The sequence below is a fragment of the Anopheles darlingi genome, chromosome X (genome assembly GCF_943734745.1).
Source record: "Anopheles darlingi chromosome X, idAnoDarlMG_H_01, whole genome shotgun sequence".
Taxonomy (NCBI): domain Eukaryota; kingdom Metazoa; phylum Arthropoda; class Insecta; order Diptera; family Culicidae; genus Anopheles; species Anopheles darlingi.
In genome coordinates this window covers 10,760,369-10,775,484 of record NC_064873.1, presented here as the reverse complement: position 1 = coordinate 10,775,484, position 15,116 = coordinate 10,760,369, and the positions used below count along the sequence as shown (strand labels likewise).

The following is a 15,116-nucleotide window of genomic DNA, read 5'->3' as shown; positions in this document are numbered from 1 at the left end:
GCGTTTCTTCGTATGGGGCCGTTCGTTGTTGGTGTTGCGTCAGTTCGCGATGTGTGAGTGCTTCGAAAGAACAGGATTGCTTTAGGTAACAAACTGGAGAGCGGCTGGTAGGTATATTTCTCACCGGGTAGAGTACACCATAACTAAAACCATCGTTAGAATTTTTCCTATCGATGGTTGTGGTTTACCGACATATTTCGTATGCAAAACGAGAAGATATGCAGTCATGCGATTCGTTTTTGGGAGCAAAATAGCAAAATGGCATTTGTTTATTATTGTATCGCTTGTATGAGTGGTTTTAAAATTCCTCGTAGCCTGGCAGAGGGAATTGTTCGCTGTACTGCTCGACCTCGGCACGCAGTGCCCGCACCTTGGCATTGATTGTTGGGTCCTCGTGGATGATGCGCTTGAAGTCGACCAGCTTCGGCCCTGACACGGTAGCGATTTCCTTCGAGAGGCGCAAACCGCGATCGATGAAGGCCACCACTTGGGCCATATCGCTCTCGAGCAGACCGCGTGTCGTCAAGGCCGGTGTACCGAGCCGAATGCCAGAAGGATTGAGGGCCGACTTGTCACCCGGTACCGTGTTCTTGTTGCACGCGATCGAAATCTCCTCGAGGATGTACTCGGCTCGCGCACCGGTGATGCCGACCGGACGCAGATCGACTAGCACGAGGTGCACATCGGTGCCGCCCGTCGCCACCGAGTAGCCCGCATCGAGCAGCCCCTGGCAGAGTGCTCGGGCATTCCGAATTACCTGCTCCTGATACGCGCGAAACTCGGGCGTTTTTGCCTGCTGCATGCAGGTCGCGATGCCGGCGATTGCATGGTTGTGCGGGCCGCCCTGTAGCCCCGGGAACACAGCCTGGTTGACGCGCGACTCCAGATCGTACAGCACCTTATCACCGTTCGGCTTCACGCTGCGGACGCCCTTGCGGAAGAAGATAACGCCGGCTCGGGGTCCACGGAGTGTCTTATGGGTTGTCGTGCTGACAACGTCAGCGTACTCGAACGGTGACGGGATGACACCAGCTGCAACGAGGCCGGAGATGTGCGCCATATCAGCGAACAGGTAGGCACCGTTCTGGTCTGCAATCTCGCGGAAGCGTTTGTAATCCAGGCAGCGCGAATAGCACGAGATGCCAGCAATGATGACCTTCGGCTTAAACAGGCGGGCCGACTCCTCGAGTTTGTCATAATCGATCAAGCCAGTCTTGGCGTCCACCTTGTACGGCATGCTCTCGAAGAAGATGGAGGTGGCGGAGATTTTCTTCGTTTGCGTCATGAAACCATGCGTCAGATGGCCACCATCTGGCAGGTCGAGGCCCATGATTCGCCCGTGAGGCTCGATCAGTGCCGTGTAGACGGCGAAGTTGGCTGGTGAGCCCGAGTATGGTTGCACGTTGCAGCCCCACTGCTCTGGATCCAGGCGGTATGCCTCGAGGGCCCGCCGCTGAGCCAGCAGCTCGATCTCGTCGATGAACTCGTTACCGCCGTAGTATCTATAAAAAGCAATCAAACATACAAATACAAACACAGGCAAATTTAGAAATGTGTGAAATCATGGCGGCAGCACACACGTCCGCAGATTGGTAATGAATGTAATCGTACCGTTGACCGGGCAAACCTTCCGAGTATTTGTTGTGCAGACAGGAGCTCAGACACTGCAGTACCGAGAGGGAGGTGAAATTCTCGCTGGCAATCATCTCCAGGCCACGCGTTTGCCGCCTCTTCTCCTTGCGTATCAGATCCATCAACTCCGGGTCCTGCTCCCACAGGTTAGCATGCAGAAGCTGCGCATTACCGGCCATCTGAAGGTAAGGAACGGTAGCAAGAAAAGAGACAGTATTACTACAACGGGACGATCTTTCGTGGCGGTGGTGTTGGTGTTGAAAAAAATGCGCTGAACTCGACATTTACACTAGCTTTGTTTAATTTGCTCATGTCTGATGCTGGTTTACTGTCCGCTCTCGCAATCTATATCTTGCTCTCTTCCACGGATTCTCGGGACCTTGGTAACACCTGAGGAACGATCGTTATAATGAAGCGGAATAGTGAACAATAAAAATCGCTGCTAGTTTCGCTGCGTGCTAGTCGCGTATTAGTCTGCAGTTACTGAATGATTACTGCTAACACGCGTGCAGCTTATAACCGTGCGGACTCGGACTTCACTGACTCGATGGTTGATCTGATTTGAAATCCATCCCCTTTCCACATGAATGACGTCGATAGTGATAATCAGTTGCCTAGCTGCAGGCCTGGCCTGACTTCGCTCACAGGGTCCTCCGTAGAGCACGACTACGACGACGACGACAACTACAACAACAACAGTTACTACTCGGCCAGCAAAAACACACAAACAGAAAACATTTAAAAATCGAAAGCAGCCGTCATCGTCGTTGCCGTCGCCAACCGCTTTTCAATGAGACCAAGAGCATTCTGGAATCACGTCGCATCCTTCCCCGACCTCGGCAGATTGCTTATCGCGATGAATGCGTGCGGAGAAGCACCCCCGGTACTCGCCAGGAGTCATGTCTAGCAAACACCGTCTCAAACGGTCGCCAGGAAGCCGCACAGTCACAGAAACCGTATCGTCAAAACAGAAAGTAGGTTGCTGCCTTGCTACTGCCGCTCGTCCGAAATCGGCAAACAAGGATGCTGTTCTGAGGGTTTGTTTGTTATTGTCTATTGCCTGGTCCCATGCCGGCACAGGCTGGAACAGAATATTGCTAATAGCAAGCCCTGGCCTTCGTGTGTCAGAGTGTATATATATATATATGTGTGTGTGTGTGTGTGTGTCGTGCCTTATCAGTAGCCAAATGGTTTGAGAAAAAAAAAGTAAAAAAAAAAACAATAAGCAAATAACCGCCCAAGGAATGGGCGATTGCGCACGACCTTCGAGCGCGATCACTGTTTCGCTGCCCTTCTATTAAGCTGATTCTATGGCTCTTGCAATAGAACCTACACGATCAGTTCTACAGTTGTTTCACCACTCGGTGACTATTGCCGCTATCACTCCGAAGGGGAAGGGGGGGGGGGGGGGTTGAGAGAGAGGGAGCTGCACATGTTGGCCACTACCTAGATTATTAGATAGTACACCGAGCATCCGAGCTGTAATTGCGAACGTGTCTCTAGGCAAACACCGGCTCCAGCTAAGGGCAGACTTTACATAGTAGCCGTGGCCGTTACGCGCTCTTTTAGAAGTTCCAGGCATAACGGTACTCAAGATTGCTTCAATGTGATACGATGCGATCTAAAACAAGAGAATAATAATGTTTGGTGCAAAATGGGCATTTCGAATGTATGGCTACGTTTTGCTTTAAGTGAGTGTAGTCACTTTTCACAACGTAACACAAGTCAAGAAATTCTAACGAAAGAACAGTGTCCAACACACCTTAACCAATATTGCACTGTGTTGCGTTCTCTTGTGTTTTCTGACGTAAAAACAGTCCTATTATGACCGGATTCAACCCTCGATTTAAGCACACAGACAAAAGCGGCGTTAGGACGCAGACAGATTGCTAGGGTAATCTAAACGATCATATCCGCGTGCTGCTGCGCCCCTACTTTGCTAGCGTCACAGCACAGGCAGCATATCGAACGCCTGACACCAGCCAACAACTAGAAGGCAACCCGCATAAGCTTCACAGAAAGAGAACGAGAGGGTTATCTCAAGATCCTTCCTGCGTGTAAGGATCGCAACGAGCCATTTGATAGGGATGCTAATTGATTGGCGTGCGCGATAGGCCCTCGATCGGACGTTCAAGGCCAATTCAATCGATCGCACGATTCGCAGGAGTGATCATCATTCGAGATCAATGAAAGATGTACGGGAGGGGAGGAGGCGGTCTCCGAGCACGTGTTTCACATGGACAGTTGGAGAAAAAAGGGATCGGTCGTGTGCCCAACTAGGATACTTACGCTAGATGTTGCTTTCGGTAGCGACGATGACGACGAAGACGAGGATGCGAATCGAATGTTGGCCACCGGTCTGCGGGAGATTGTAGCTCGCGTTGGCACAGTGCTGCTGCTGATATCGGATACCGCTGGAGTGCTGCCGGCGTTATTTGTTGTTTTAGCGGTCTGTCGCGGAGAATCCGCAACCCTCGATACCGTAGCCGCGCACAGGCTACGTACGCTGGCGTGAGCCGGAACGAGCGCAATATATCTTTTCGCCGTCTGTCTCAGCATTTTTGCAGTATGTCTCGCTTGCTCCTCCTTGCTTGGTATGTGATGGCAATGGCTTGCTCCCCTTCTTCCCCTTTCAAACCGGTTTTTGCTGCGACGAGCTTGAGTGATGGATTACGCACACCGTGCAATCTGAGGGTTCCTTTGCACTTTACACGCGCGCACACTCTGCTTCGTTTTGCCTTTTTCGCACACACACAGGAGTTTATCGAGTAGTGTCCTTTCGCGGGCACGGTGGGAAGGGGCGGCAGAAGTTCGTACGCAGCAACGACGACGACGAAGACCTGCTCCAGGCCCAGTCTGATCACGCTACTGTGCGGATTACTGCGTAAGTACTGCGTGGCCTAGGCGCTATTGTCCGGATGTTTGGTGCACCTTGCTGTCGCAAACATCGAGCCCCGGATGATGTCTTTCGGACGCTACCGCGTAGCATCAGCATCCTCATTGGCGTGGCGTGGCGGTACCACCCGAGAAAAGCCGGAAAGGTTATCACCAACAGTGGGTCATCGGCCTGCGATAACCAAACACGATGGCCGAACGCACCGATGGTCGATCGGAGCCGGAGACAGCATAATATTTGATGCTCACCCGTCCAATGGGTCTTCAAGATGATCGATTGTAGACAGGCCGAAGGGGGAGGGTTTAGGAGGGGTTGAAAGAATTCGAGGTCAGAAGGCCGCGAATTGCGCCTTATAGCGATAATCAATTTAGCGTCATTGTATGTGTTTGTGTTTGTGGCGCGGGCCGTCTTTGACAGATGCCAGCTGACAGATTGTTTGTCGTGCGCTTTTCACGTTTCATCGATTTTATGCTACGTCGATTTGTTTTCTTACCGAACTGTCGCAAAAGCCAGGCAGTGCACCCAGTTTGACAGCTGTCGGGAAGTGTCAAACTGGTGCATTTTCGTGTTAGCTACTGCGATGATCGGTCGTCAATTTTCCAGAGCTCTTTTTGTTATTTTCCAAGTGAGTAGCCATTGTGTTTTCTTCTGCTTTTCGCACGCCATCACGCAAAACATGAGTTTCTTGTGATTTGCGCTGGGTTCCGTGCATAGGAATCGGGTAACGGAGGTGGGTGAAGGGGGGATTGGATTTATATGTTGTGTCTTCGTTTGTTTATTGCCGTGCCTAAATACAGCAGAGCCTGGCCCGTATGATGGCACGCACATGTCATTTGCTCAAGCTTGTTATCCTTCTTTCCATCTTGCAGATTCGCAATTGATTCGCCTCAAAGGCCCCTCGGTCTTGGTGTTGTGGACCAAAGACCAGGGGGAAATCGAAAGGCTGGTTTCGTGAGGCGACGCGCCACGAACCATCGTTACATACGCAGGCCATTGCCGTGGAAAGTTACTGCACCACCAAGAACCATGGACAGTGATGGGCAGGTGCGTTGCTTGCCGCAGGATGAGGACGAGAGCGTATTTGATGTTCACGGGCAAATGGTAAGACTTTTAATCTTTCCTTTCCCGTGGATTTCACGAAAAATTCTGTTCCGTCGAACCTCGATTTCATGCGTCACTTTCTTTCTCTGTTTCTCTCTCGCTCTTTCTCGTTTTGTTTTCACGTCTCCGGTTGCGCCATGAAGCAGATACATAACGCCAAAGGGGTGTTGACAAAAATTGCGAACGTGTACGCCGAGCGACTCACGTCGGATGTGGTGCTACTGGTCGGTGACAAGCGGTACGCCGCCCACCGCGTCATCTTGTGCGCCAGTAGCGATGTTTTTGACGTGATGCTGATGAACTCGGCCTGGCGTGAATTTGGCGACAATGTCGTTACGCTACTGGAAGACGAAAAGTGCCAGGCGGTCTTCCCACAGTTCCTGCGATACATGTACGTGGGTGAGATCACTGTGACCGTCGATACCGCTGTTTATATCATGAAACTGGCGGACAAGTATAATGTGCATGACGTTGTGCTACTGTGCGTAGAGTTTATGAAGAGCCATATCGGCAAGGCTGCCATGAAGGGTTACCTTATCGAATGGTTGCACAACTCACTCCTGATGTGTACGGAACAGTCCGCGCTCGTGACAGCGCTTGAGAATTACCTGAAATGGAATTTCGATCAGATCTCCGCCCAGCCCGAGTGGGTGAATTTGAGTCAAAATATCCTCGAGTGGTTACTACAGCAAAACGATCTTGCCGTCAAGAGCGAGTATGATCTCTACCAGAGGGTTGACGAATGGCTGTCAAATCAAAAGGCATTGATCGACGCCAAACCGGAACTAACCGATAAGCAGATGCATGAACAGATTTCGGAGATTGCCAACCGGGTGCTGGTGCATGTGCGTTACCCGATGATGAGCGTTTCCGAGATGGCCGAACTGTTGTTGAAGTCCAAAGATCAGGACTATAAAAAGGCCGTCATTGGTCTTGTGGCAAATGGAATGAACTTCCATGCGCTCGGCTACGAGACGCACGCGCGTCGACAGAGTAAAGATGTAGTGGCCACTGGTGGACGACAGTTTACACCGCGCATTTACACGGACGATATGTGGAGCCTGAAGGTGCAAGCCGACGTGCTTGACAACACCGAACGATACCATCGTGTTGCTTCGGTGTTTTTCTCGCCAGTTAATTTCCTCGATAAAGAAGGTAGGTTTCCAGCAAAACGGTTGTTTCTGTCTTGTCCTGCTCTGCCCTGTTCACTTGGTGCACTAAGCAACTTCTTTGTCTCTTCTCTTTCTCTCTCACTTTCGTTTATTTTTCTTCTCGTTATAGACTCCCGAACGGATGCTTGGGAGGTAGAACTCTATCCGTTTGGGGTACGCTACTTAGCCGCCCGTATTATCGATGTGAACTACAATGCCAACGCACAGCAGGAGATTCCGGAGGCCGTCATTCGTACTGTGCGAGTTCGGGTTGGCGCCAACGGCTTGCTTAATGGCGAACGTCGCTTTATGGTACGTACGAGCAGCAATCAGTCATAACCTTTCGGTTATGGGCTTGGTTTTGCGAAACTACGATGAAGGGCATGGATTTAACATATTTTAACTTTTTGCAACGGAGTCTATTCCATACAAATTGCTAAACATTTCACCAGCCGCGCAAATTACAATATTAACATTAGCATCGATTGTTTTTTGTACACATACAGTGGTGTTCGAACTAATAAGAGCAAAAGTTTTCACTTGTACGGCTCATTTCTAGTATTTGTAAAAGATTTAGGGCCAATTCTAATTTTTACATACATGTACTACTGACAACGAAGAGAAATGGCTCAAATGGTTATCAGCCTTTGTTTATCGATCAAGGCAGTCGTTCGATACACAGTGCCAAATCTGGTTATTCGAAATAATAAGAGCGCAAATCGGAAAAGATAGTTTATCGGCCTCGCTGTTGCACAACAGCCATTATTATTAATTCGAACACTACTGTATATGCGCTTACTCGTTCCATTGACAATGCTTTTGACTGATTCACTTACTTTTCCCATTCAAATGTGATTACAGATCGGCGTCTTAGTTTTTGGTCGCGAGGACGACGATGAATATATTGTCAGCTGTCGAGTACAGGTGGCATACTTTTCCAACCAGCGGCGAGTAATTAATATCGACGATATAATACCCTTTGAAGAGCTGCAATGGACCAGTGAGGAAATGCCAAATCTGTACATGGTAGGCGACTTTCGAGACAAGGTCAAGATACAGGTGGTAATCGTGCCATTGAATCCCTACTCTGACCCTTACTCTTGCGATGCAAAATGATCCTGAATCCCTCTATCGTCTTTTTTTATTACTTATTTCACTTTCTATATTCTTCACGTAAACAATATGTTACATTATTGTTTTGTTTTGATTATACTTTCTTTTGGTTTCAAGGAAATCAATATTTTTTCAAGAAGTTCAGGACAGTTGAACTGTTATAAATTCAATTTTTTCGTTGTTTAAACGAAAGTATGGAAGAAAATTGAAGCAAATTTCAATGTGGAAGAAATCAAATCAAATTCAATTTTATTTTATTTATTTTTCTGACATTTTTTGTTTGTACTGGGCTAGTTTTACTTTCTATCTTCTAAAAACGAACAATATGCTGCACTATTGTTTTGTGTTGATTATATTTGCTTTTGGATTCAGGCAAACCAATAATATTTCAGGAACTTCTGACCAATCTAAACAGTCAACTATTATAAATTCCATGAAAATATGAAAAAAAGAAAGAGGATTGAATGTCAGAATAACGTTATTGAATAACGAAATTCTTACATTTAATCCTCTTTGTTTGGAATTTATGACGGTAGACTGTTTAGACTGTTCAGAAGTAATATAGTTATAGGAAATCTTTATGAACTCGCGGAGGCATTGCTCAATAAATTGAAAAAAATTGTTTCGATGCACACTCCCAACGGATTTTCATTTGTTCTTCTCCTGATTGGGACGCTGCAATTGTAATCGCACTAAAAAGATGTTAAAGTTAATTTACTAAGTAATTATGCTGCTCGCTGAAATCAAAATTGGTGCGACTGATTTGTATAGCAAACGAAACGATCTGGATTGCTAAATAACCTGTAAAAGCGTAGCGATCGAAATCCCGCAACGCTTGGTACGTGGGCCGCTTTGCTTAAACTCCTAGATGATACCATTAGCATCAAAGCAGGCCCTCCAATATATCTTTATCGATCTACAATATCCGCGATGCTAAGGTGGATACTAATAGTGCAGCACAAAACGTGGCGTTCGACCTTTTGTTAACTATTTGAGTTATCTTTTGCACTCTGATGAAATCATTTTGCATTCAGTAGCATTACTCTATAGAAACAATTAGTTAAGATTAATGGTTACTGTATAATGTTTGATCTGTTTTTTTGTTGAGTTTTTAACAATCATCAAAAGTATTTGCCATTTAGTAAGACATCACAGCAAGTTGTGTGATTTAAATCTAATCGATTCAAGGCCGTTAAAGAACGCAGACTCTCTTTCGAAATTCGATTCCTTGTCACTAAATTAGTTTTGTCAGTAGACGCCCTTTTGTCTACTTAATACTCTTGAAAATTGTAAACTCGACTCCAAAATCGTCTGGACAAATACAACCAACACGGCAGGTTGCACCATTGCTCGAATAGTATTGTCATTTGGGCATGAAGTCTAGACCATCGCGCTGTACCTGTCGGCTGAATCAATGATCACATCTACCATATATTAATTAGGTAATTAAAGAAATCACTACGTGAAATGCATCAACGGGGAACGCTCCCGCCAGCCGTATGAATTAGATCCTTTTTAAGTATCCCTACCGTTGCTACGATCTCTGCGATATACACGGATAGTGCGGGATTAGTGATTGTCGTCCGCTATGCAGTCAGCCTTGAATCCAGAACAAAGCCTCCAAGGGACAGTACACTAGGATGAGATAGGTTTCACTTCGTAGTGGCGCACTTCGGAGTGTCTGGTGGTAGCTTTCGCACCGTATTAGAACAATTGAAGCAATAGATATTCCTCGAAACATAAAAACACACCCGTACATACATACATACATACATAAATACTATTTGTTCGGAAACGAAACGATGGATTACAATATGAATATCTACGGGACTGTGGTGTGCAGTCTGGACAGAGCCCCTCTACCCGCTCATCTTATTCACGTGACCATTTGACAATGTCATCATCCCACACAATCATGCTGGGTCAGGAGCGGGCGACGACTTCATAAATTTGTTATAGTTTGGTGCTAAGGTGCTCGAATCACGAAATGATTTAGCTAGTTATGGTGATGTTTAGGATGAATAGAATAAATTAATAGAGGACGTACACACGATACAGACAACAAAATCACACTCGCGTGTACGCCCGCCTGCGCATCGGTTAAGTACGGTAACGAGACCGTGCGGTAACAGTAATCACTAAATCAACGAAAACCCGTTCCAAAGGCGCAAATAAAATATTATTTTTCATAAATAATAGAAAGACAAAACAAACTCCGTCTTTTACTTATCGCATATGCTGAAGCTATTCGTAGGCCTTGCTGTGTGCTCGGTGGTAACCACGGTCGATAAAATAGCAGATCAAGTACCCTTCGCTTTGATCCCCAAATATATCTATCGGTAGCTGATACCAGTACGCTCACGTTGGTCGGTAAAATAACGCTAAGAAATTCAACGAGCTCCTCGAATGGATAAAAATAATTAAAAATATGTATTGGATGTACATTTGGTGGGATTTTCTGTGAATTACTTGGTACTGTGCTGGGTAGTTTTTAGTACTTCGTAGCGTGCTCGTAGCTCTTGAGAATAAGGAACAGTTTTTCAAGCTATTAGCACATTCGTTCGCTTCTCGAAAAACATGTTTCTCGGCATTTTCGATTGCATTTCCATTGTAAAGCATTTCCAGCATACTTTCTTTCCAAAGCCAAGGTAAATAATCTAACGCAGTTCTCTTTCTAATTCGCTGATAATCGACCGTTTGGGGACATTACCTTCCTCAACCCAACATGCATGGGGTGCTTCAAGCACCTTGTTTTACTGAAAATTGCAATTTATATTCGATGCTTCAAAATTTCGTAAATCTCTAGCATATTACACTGCTATTACTCTGGTTCGTTTGAAAGCTCGTATTACATTAAAACCAAATTCCTAGGGCTGTTATTTTATAAAGTAAAAATCGCACCGCAAACGAGAGTCGCTACATGCGCTGCTAATTTGATCGACCGCTTACGTATGTATCGGACTAGCTCAAGTGTGCAAATCAATGAAGAAGTTTTTCAATAAGCAAAGATCAGTTAAGAAGCTTTTAGAAGACAAAACTTTCCTTCTGGTATCTGGTAGATGCCCTGTTCGTAATATCTGAAGCGCTGCACACCATTTGTTCACATTTGCTGGCAGTTGAGGGGAACCATAGAACCCAAGAATGCTAATCCTGCACCGCTCGTCGTCACGAAGTAGCCAGCCGGTGCCACGGGGAGATTGGAAGATCGGAAAAATGCGCTGCCAATCGATAACGCACGGACGGAGACGCGTAGCGAGCGCTGCGTGGGTAATGAGGCGAATTCTCAGTCCTACAAACCCCCTCATTCGCCACACATGAGCCCGGAGCCATGCGACCGGTAGTAGTCGCCCGGCACTATCGGCGGATCCGGCGAGTGATGGCGAAAGAATTCGAAAAAAAAAAGGAAATTGACGTGCGTTTAATTTTCACTTTCATCAATCCGTGCGAACCGTGCGTAACAGCTATATTAAAAGGGGGAGAGGGAGAGGGAGAGGGGGAGGGGGAGGGGGAGGGGGGGGAGGTGCTCTAGCCCGTTAATTGCGCCACTTCCATGGTGCGGCGACGTCGATGGCGGCGTTGAAATCGAGCACGTGATGCGCCCGCCGCTCGTTCACATGGCCGTTTGTTGGAGTTCGAGTTAAAAGGCGAAGAGGAGTTAGCAGGGAGGGGGTGGGGGTGTTGGGGAGGAGGCTGGATGGTATAAGTGGCGCATTTTGCGTCTCATGCGCGTCTTCGTCGCGTTGATTATGGCGGCTGATGGTCGAAATGGCAAGCGTAAAAACAATGACCCACCGGCCACCCCTCCCCCACCCCAGGGAAGGTGCCTAGTGTCAGCGAACTGAACCAGAGCATAGAGCGGAGTGTGGTGGTGCTGGTGGGGGGGGGGGGGGGAGGGGGTTAGTATTTCCGATTCTTCGGAAATTCTTGCTTTGGTCCTGGCTTTGGGCGCGTTGGCGTGTAGAACCCCTCAAACACACAAAAAAGGGGTGGAAAAGTGAAAAGTGTTTATTGAAATTTTCCAGCCGCCGCCGCCGCCGCCGTCCGGGTGTAATGGGTGGCGCGCGGTTCATTGGCCGCGTGCTGCCAAGTGCAGAGCATCTCCCGCAATTACGCGAAACCGATAATCGCCTGCCAGCCTGCCAGCCAGCCAGCCCGCTCATCATCTCCATCCAACGCGCGGTAATCGATTCGGATCACACTCCGCCCCCGCTTTCCCACCACCCGTACCTTCCCTACCCTGCTACCACCCACCAATTGTTCGGTTGGTCGGTGGCCTTCATCAAATTCACTTTCGCCCCAAAATGATTTCCCCCGCTTGCCCTTGCAGGCGGTCACAGCAACACAGCACAATGGCGATTGAGCTAGCGAATTTCGCACGCCACCCTCCTCTCCCCGCCGTCCCGCCACATCACCCCCTTTTTCTGTCCTCATAACTCCACTTCACTTTGGAGGGTCCAAAAAAAAAGGGTCCCTTGCCTTCCTTTCTTCTCCCACTGCCCATCATCATCATCATCATTATCATCCTCAGGTGGAAGCCGATGCTGAAATGCGGAAGCCGCCCCATCCCTTGCGCACCCTCGGTAACTTTCACCCCGTAGTTTCCTCCTCTCCCCGATTGTTCCTTTCCAAAGCTTGGCGCATACTTTATGCTGCTGCAGCTATGATTTGTAATTAATGCTTCCCAGCGCTTACGTACACTTCGGGCGCGTTACACTCTGAGATGCCGGCAAAACAAAGGAGGCTGCCCATCCGCCCGCCGTCTCGATCTCGCGCCGGCGAGTCTCGTGAAAGTCCCCCCTCCTCCTTCCCCCACACACACTCTCTTTCCCGCTATAGCGGAATGCAGCAGCAGCAGCAGCAGCACTTTCCTAACCTCGCATTCTGTGCTTTGTTTGCTGATGCTAATGTTTATCTTTCGCGCGCGGCAGTAGCCGGAGGAGGCGCGATTATTTATCTGACCATTTATGTGCCCCACCACAGCAGTAGCAGGGTGTGTGTGTGTGTGTGTATGGCGAGATGCGTGAGAAGCAGGCGATGCGCAATGCGGATGCATCACCAACCAACCAACCAACCAACCCCGCGGTAAGTGTTCGAGTTCACTCAGTTTGACAGGTCCAGAAGGAGGGGGGGGGGGGGGGGTTGCGCCGTCCAGCGACTTGACCCGCATTCCTGTGACCAGTGCCCAGACGCCAGTGTCATACAGCAGCAGGCAACCCAACTCTTACAACCCGGAGAGACGACCCGCCAGTGGTCCCCACCCCACGATCAATCGCGGATCGCCAGCGAATTCGTACATTCCAGGTAGGTAGGTAGGCGCCCGCGGGGCCTGTGTGGCCCACAGTCCTCGGCGCTCGGTGGGGCTCGAGGCACCGAAAAGAGAAATTGTCCTCCATCGGCCGTGTGGGGTGTGCGCCTTCCACCGAAAAATCACCCTCTGCCTCGTCGTTCATCGCCCCGTCGCGCCCTCCCGGCGAACCACCCGGCGTGGTGACCATTCTGGCCACCCTCGGGGTCCGCACACGCACACGCACACACTGGCTCACTTGGCTTTCCCTTCCTGTTCTGGAGAATCTGGCCCGGATTTGTTCCGAAGCTGTATTTCCAGCACGTGAAACCTCGTTGGTGGGAGATTGTTTTTTTGTTTTGTTTTGTTTTTTAGATAGATTGCAGCGTGCTTTGTGCCGTTTAACACGCGACAAGAGGGTTGGGGCGGGGGCGGGGTTGAAACGAAAGAGAATATAGAATAGCGGAAGGAATTACCATTATTGGTATAGTTTCTATTATTATTTTTATTTTTGTCCTTTTTATCCTATTGTTGTTGTTCTTTGATTATCCTTTCCGCTTGCCTCTTTGTCTTTCCATTCAAATCCATCTCTTCCCTCTATCTCTCTTTTCTCTCTCTCTTTCTCTCTCTCTCTCTCTCTCTCTCTTCCTCTCGCTCTCTCTTATTTAATTTTCTCTCAACTTTCTTCTCAATTTTTTTCGCAATTTTCGCATTCCGTTCTGTTGTTGCTGCCACTGCTGCTGCTGCTCTGCTGGTGTCGTTGCTTTCGTTGACCGATCGCCGCGTGTTCGCTAATTCGCGCCCCCTCACCTCCGCGCCCGCTTACCCCCCCCCCTTCTTCTTTACCTTCCTTTTTCCCTGCCTTCCTTCATCCCCCGCCCTTTTCTATCCGCCCTTTTGCTATCCCGCATTCTTTTCGATTTCCGTTGTTGTTCGCCGCAGCAGCGGCCGCCTGGTTTGGTTGGTTATTGGTTTCTACGCTTTGTTTTCGTTTCGTTTTCCGCTACTTTCACGATCGATATGTCGCCCGTCCTGATATGCTTTCTTAGACACATGCACACACACACGCATATCTCGTTCTCTTCCTCTACCCTCTGCTCCCCTTTTTTGTCGCTTTCTTCAATTCTTCTTCTTCTTCATCATCATCTTCTTCTTCCATCTCTCCCTCTCCCTCTGCAGCTTCTCATATTCTCCTTTTCCTTTTCTTTACCCACATTTTTTCCGTCTATTTTCTCCACATTCGTTACGTTCGTTTCCTTTAGTTGGTTCGTCTGTTGATGCTGCTGCTGCTGCTGTTGCTTCTTCTCGCTTCTCGCACCCCTTTCAGCCCGTCTCGGCCCGACGGCCGTTTCTATTTCTGTGTGCTGCTGCTGCTGCTGCTTGGCGATTCTCTGCGTAGCGATCTGCCGAGCTTCTCCAGGTCATTTCTACTTCGTCTCTTCTTTGCCTGCTTTCTCTGCCAAGATTTAACCAAGAGGAAAGGGGTTGCGACGGTGGGTGATGGACCCCAAATGGCTCCGGAACCCACGGCCCTTCCCCACACGCACGTACACACACACACACACACACACACATAGTGGTTACTGTGTAGCCAGCGTGTCTAGGTCGCTGGCGTACGACATTTTATTAGTTTATCTCACCATAACGATAATGATTTGGACCGGCGCGATCGCTGTGTGTGTGTGTGTGTGTGTGTGTGTGTTTATGGTTCCATTATGGGCCTATGGACCTGTGGGGTCGTTAGCAAAGGGGGTACCTTGACCACGACACACACACACAGGTCCGGCGTCTTTGACCCGATGAGCGATCGGTGACACATCCGGGCAGCCGCACCAGCGTTTGGAAGGTCAGACACGCCACGCCACGCCCCATATGGCTCATATCATCTGCCTCCCAGGGAGGAAGGCCGGGGAGCAGCCCGAAGCTGTGCGCCGCGCAC

The 15,116-nt window shown here is 48.7% G+C and overlaps 2 protein-coding genes across 7 annotated transcripts; one reads left to right on the top strand and one right to left on the bottom strand.

Annotated features, from left to right (window-relative positions):
- Nucleotides 1-232: 232 nt before the first annotated feature.
- LOC125948100 (serine hydroxymethyltransferase) lies at nucleotides 233-4,550 on the bottom strand. 2 transcript variants are annotated; one of them, XM_049673818.1, is made up of 3 exons: nucleotides 3,922-4,550; nucleotides 1,612-1,811; nucleotides 233-1,502 (listed from the first exon to the last, which is right to left on the bottom strand). In XM_049673818.1, exons 1-3 carry the CDS (start codon nucleotides 4,189-4,191, stop codon nucleotides 299-301), a joined length of 1,674 nt encoding a protein of 557 aa, XP_049529775.1. In that variant the 5' UTR covers nucleotides 4,192-4,550; the 3' UTR covers nucleotides 233-298. The 2 variants fall into 2 exon arrangements, with proteins under 2 accessions (XP_049529775.1, XP_049529786.1); XM_049673829.1 differs by lacking the exon at nucleotides 3,922-4,550 and adding an exon at nucleotides 1,921-2,176.
- Nucleotides 4,411-10,230, top strand: LOC125948101 (BTB/POZ domain-containing protein 17). Of its 5 annotated transcripts, none has more exons than XM_049673861.1 (5): nucleotides 4,411-4,516; nucleotides 5,398-5,629; nucleotides 5,773-6,784; nucleotides 6,911-7,092; nucleotides 7,642-10,228. In XM_049673861.1, exons 2-5 carry the CDS (start codon nucleotides 5,555-5,557, stop codon nucleotides 7,894-7,896), a joined length of 1,524 nt encoding a protein of 507 aa, XP_049529818.1. In that variant the 5' UTR covers nucleotides 4,411-4,516; nucleotides 5,398-5,554; the 3' UTR covers nucleotides 7,897-10,228. The 5 variants fall into 5 exon arrangements, with proteins under 5 accessions (XP_049529818.1, XP_049529837.1, XP_049529827.1 ...); XM_049673880.1 differs by lacking the exon at nucleotides 4,411-4,516 and adding an exon at nucleotides 4,932-5,258 and having other exon boundaries at nucleotides 5,398-5,572; nucleotides 5,776-6,784; nucleotides 7,642-10,230; XM_049673870.1 differs by lacking the exon at nucleotides 4,411-4,516 and adding an exon at nucleotides 4,932-5,258 and having other exon boundaries at nucleotides 5,776-6,784; nucleotides 7,642-10,230.
- The last annotated feature ends 4,886 nt before the right edge of the window (nucleotides 10,231-15,116 follow it).

Bases quoted from the DNA above. Each gene is read 5' to 3' on its own strand.
- LOC125948101 (XM_049673861.1), top strand. From the start codon at position 5,555: ATGGACAGTGATGGGCAGGTGCGTTGCTTGCCGCAGGATGAGGACGAG. The intron at 5,630-5,772 runs GTAAGACTTTTA...TGCGCCATGAAG, and splicing joins TTGATGTTCACGGGCAAATG to CAGATACATAACGCCAAAGG. The intron at 6,785-6,910 runs GTAGGTTTCCAG...TTCTCGTTATAG, and splicing joins TAATTTCCTCGATAAAGAAG to ACTCCCGAACGGATGCTTGG.
- LOC125948100 (XM_049673818.1), bottom strand. From the start codon at position 4,191: ATGCTGAGACAGACGGCGAAAAGATATATTGCGCTCGTTCCGGCTCAC. The intron at 1,812-3,921 runs GTAAGTATCCTA...CCTTACCTTCAG, and splicing joins TACCGAAAGCAACATCTAGC to ATGGCCGGTAATGCGCAGCT. The intron at 1,503-1,611 runs GTACGATTACAT...TGCTTTTTATAG, and splicing joins GAAGGTTTGCCCGGTCAACG to ATACTACGGCGGTAACGAGT.